This window comes from Odontomachus brunneus, unplaced genomic scaffold (genome assembly GCF_010583005.1).
Source record: "Odontomachus brunneus isolate Ranch 3 - 2012 unplaced genomic scaffold, Obru_v1 Obru_scaffold_230, whole genome shotgun sequence".
Taxonomy (NCBI): Eukaryota; Metazoa; Arthropoda; class Insecta; order Hymenoptera; family Formicidae; genus Odontomachus; species Odontomachus brunneus.
The window spans coordinates 87,872-91,321 of record NW_022639680.1 but is presented as its reverse complement, the minus strand read 5'-3'; the positions used below and the strand labels follow the sequence as shown (position 1 = coordinate 91,321).

The following is a 3,450-nucleotide window of genomic DNA, read 5'->3' as shown; positions in this document are numbered from 1 at the left end:
TACTTTTAATCTTAACAGTACTTTGCGTAAGTATTTCATCACTTAGCAAAGTATTATATATTAGTATTTAAATATTGACAATGTTCTGCGTAAGTATTTTATCACTGGACGAAGTATTACATATCAATATTTAAGTATTGAAATCAATCATAAGGTTGGATTTGTAACATTAAATATTGATATACTTGAGTACTAAAAGCTGTATTTGAATCACAGAATATTACTAAATACTGTACTTTTAATACTGAAAATAAGTAATTAATCAATGATTCTTAGTATGATACTTCTATAAGGAGTACATAAGTGTTCAAATCCTGATAATCAAAAAACTCTCATGTCATGCACTGACCCTGCTTGTCCTGCATAAACATGAGTAAATTTTAATTCATGATCACATATTACCTGAAAAAAAAATTATTTTTTTAGAATAAAGAACTATCCAGATATGTCTCTAGAAATGTATAATCAATCAACTTGCATGACATTAGTCTTAAAAGACATCTAAAAAATGACTAACAGATGTTTTTTAATCATTTCAAAAATGTTTTTTTAGCCTTTTTGTGCTGTCAATATAACGTTACAAAATATCTTTAACAATTTTAAATATACCTGTAATTGTATGGAGTGGTAGCCCTTTCTATTTATGTAAACTTCTGGATGCAGTTTTGGTGCAGCAATTTTTATATGAGTACCATCTATTGCTCCTATTACTTTTGGAAATTTGTATCTGTTTTTAATGCATGTCCAAATTTTTTCAGCTCTTTCTCTATTTGGCCATGTAATAAATCTGTCAAGATGTAAATACAAAGCATTTACAACTTTTACAACACATCTCCAAGCAGTTCCTTTGCCAACATCAAATCGATCAGCAACACATCTATAATTAAAAGATAGATTAAATGTCATTTATTTTAATATTGCATATTTTTTATAAGAAATCCTAACTATAATCAATTTAACTTACCTATAAGAATTAGGAGTTTCCATCATCCATATCGCTAATAACAAAGTCTTCTGGTGATATGGTATGTCTGCCACATCCTTCAAATTTGTTTGATAATTGTTCACTTAATAATTCCAATAAAATCCGAATTGTTGATCGATTAAGACTATGTAAATTACATTAACATATTATCATATTTATTGAGTTTAAACTGTACATTGTATGTAAGTTTCTTCCAATTTTTGTATTAACAATTAACAAAAATTATTTTTACATTAACAATTACTGATGTATATCAATATTATTTACAATTCTTATATATAAAGTATACATATATATATTTAATTAAATATAAACTTTATTTTTAATTTAAACCAATAATTTAATAAATAACTTACCGAAAATGACTTTTAAAATCAACATCGGTATATTGCCAAACAACATCTTCGATATAATTTTTACAACATATTTTTGGTATTTTCGGTTTTCGCTCGTAATAATTATATATTATTTCTGCTAAATCCAAATCTGAATCACTAGACTCAAGTGTCACTTTTAACATTGTTTCAAATAACACAATTTTTTGTATGTTTCTCTCCATATTCATAAGAATCATAGGATAGGTTAACTTTCACCGACAGCACTGAAAATATCGTTCCAATTCCTTCCTTTCTTCCTTCAATATTTGGCTAGAGGCGTATCAGTGGCTCATGCCCCAACGCCATTACTCAGACAGGTGCTGCCATCGTATGTTGTATAATCGTTCCAATTCAAAATCCGCATTTGCACTATTAGCATGCTTAGCAAAATTTGAACGCTGTTGGTAGCATGCTTTCATGACGACATACTTGCAGCGCTGGCAATCAATTTTGGAACACAGCCAAAGTATAGGGCGATGTAGACACGAACAGCGGCACGTTGCCGCGCGACAGCGGTCATCTTCAGAAGTAAACTATTTTTCTTTATACGGAATTTGGCCTACCAATTTACGTGCGCTCATTAGCTTACAAAGAATAATTCATTCCTCGTCAACTATTGCGAATTTTGCAAAATGGTACGTGACTTTTCTATTCAATTTAACCCGTTCTATCTTCACACGAGCACTTGTATGCAATATAACAGTACCTGTATAAGTACAAGTCAACAAGATATCGTATGAGACACTAGAATCATTATTAACTCTCTTACTGTCAAAGTGATCCAGTAGCTACCAAGACTAGGATTAGGACTACCAAGCGGAACAAATGAAGTAGTTCGAGTTCGAAACTACGGAGGGATATATGAAGTAATTTTTTTCTCTATGCGTATTGAGAAACTCTCAGTAAGTTTTTCTTTAAGTTTTAACATAGAACAAACGAAACAAGTTACTATTTATAGCATCAAAAGACATTTGTATTATCGAAAATTATGCATAATTATATATATTATGCATAATTTTATCTATTTAGATATAATTATATATATATTATGCATAATTTTATCTATTTAGATATAATTATGTATAATTATATATGGACAAATTTCATATATAATTTTGTATAATTTTGTATAAGCATTTTTGCAAAATTATGCATGAAAAATTTTTTATCGAACACAGAAGCTTGCAGTTACGTTGCAGCCCTTATAGAAATATCATACTAAGAATCATTAATAATTACTTATTTTCAGTATTAAAAATACTGGATAATAAGTAATTATCAATGATTTTTAGTATGATATTTCTATGGGAGCGGTGCACTTGGACACGGTGCATTTGGACACAGCCAATCACAGCACCGTGTGATTAAAGACATTTGTAGGGTCCCTTGGAACAGCGACTTGTGATTGGACTGTGTCCAATTGCTCCGTGTCCAACTGATATACACTCTATTTCTATAAGGGAGGATCGTTACATCACTTCAAATTTCAACGTAACACATTGCAGAAACATAGCATAGACATGGAATTGTAACATTTCATCGGAAATGTTAAAACAACATTGCAAAAACATTATAAATAATTAAAAACTATAATGCTATAATTTATGCATAATACATGTATGATATATGTGTTTTGTAAAGATACAATTAATGTAATAATGTAATTCGGTTGATATATGAAAGTATATATTATATTTTACAGCAAAAGAACAATACTTTACAAGAAGCCTTAATAGAAGCATTGAAAGAACCAACAGCGCAGGTTACTGATCCGCTAAATGGATTTTTAGCACAATTGGGAAAAGACATGCGAAGGCTGCCATACCGCGACAGAGCTCGTCTGGAAATACAATTTTTGACGTTGCTCGCCGAAAAGGAAGATTTTTGTGCTTACAATGATCTAAATATTGAACAATCAACACGGTATTAGCTGGAAACATTTTTATTTTTATTTTACGAAAATATTTAATAATTTTTATTAAATTTTTTTATTTTTATTTATTTACGGAAAGTTAATATATGATAGTTAATATATATATATATATATATATATATATATATATATATATATATATATATATATATATA

General features: G+C 29.0%; 1 protein-coding gene across 1 annotated transcript; it reads right to left on the bottom strand.

Annotated features, from left to right (window-relative positions):
• Window positions 1-220: 220 nt before the first annotated feature.
• Window positions 221-1,695, bottom strand: LOC116852491 (putative nuclease HARBI1). Its single transcript, XM_032832928.1, has 4 exons — window positions 1,342-1,695; window positions 965-1,109; window positions 610-877; window positions 221-402 (listed from the first exon to the last, which is right to left on the bottom strand). The coding sequence occupies exons 2-4, from the start codon at window positions 988-990 to the stop codon at window positions 322-324; spliced, it is 375 nt and encodes a 124-aa protein (XP_032688819.1). The 5' UTR covers window positions 991-1,109; window positions 1,342-1,695; the 3' UTR covers window positions 221-321.
• Between the last annotated feature and the right edge of the window lie 1,755 nt (window positions 1,696-3,450).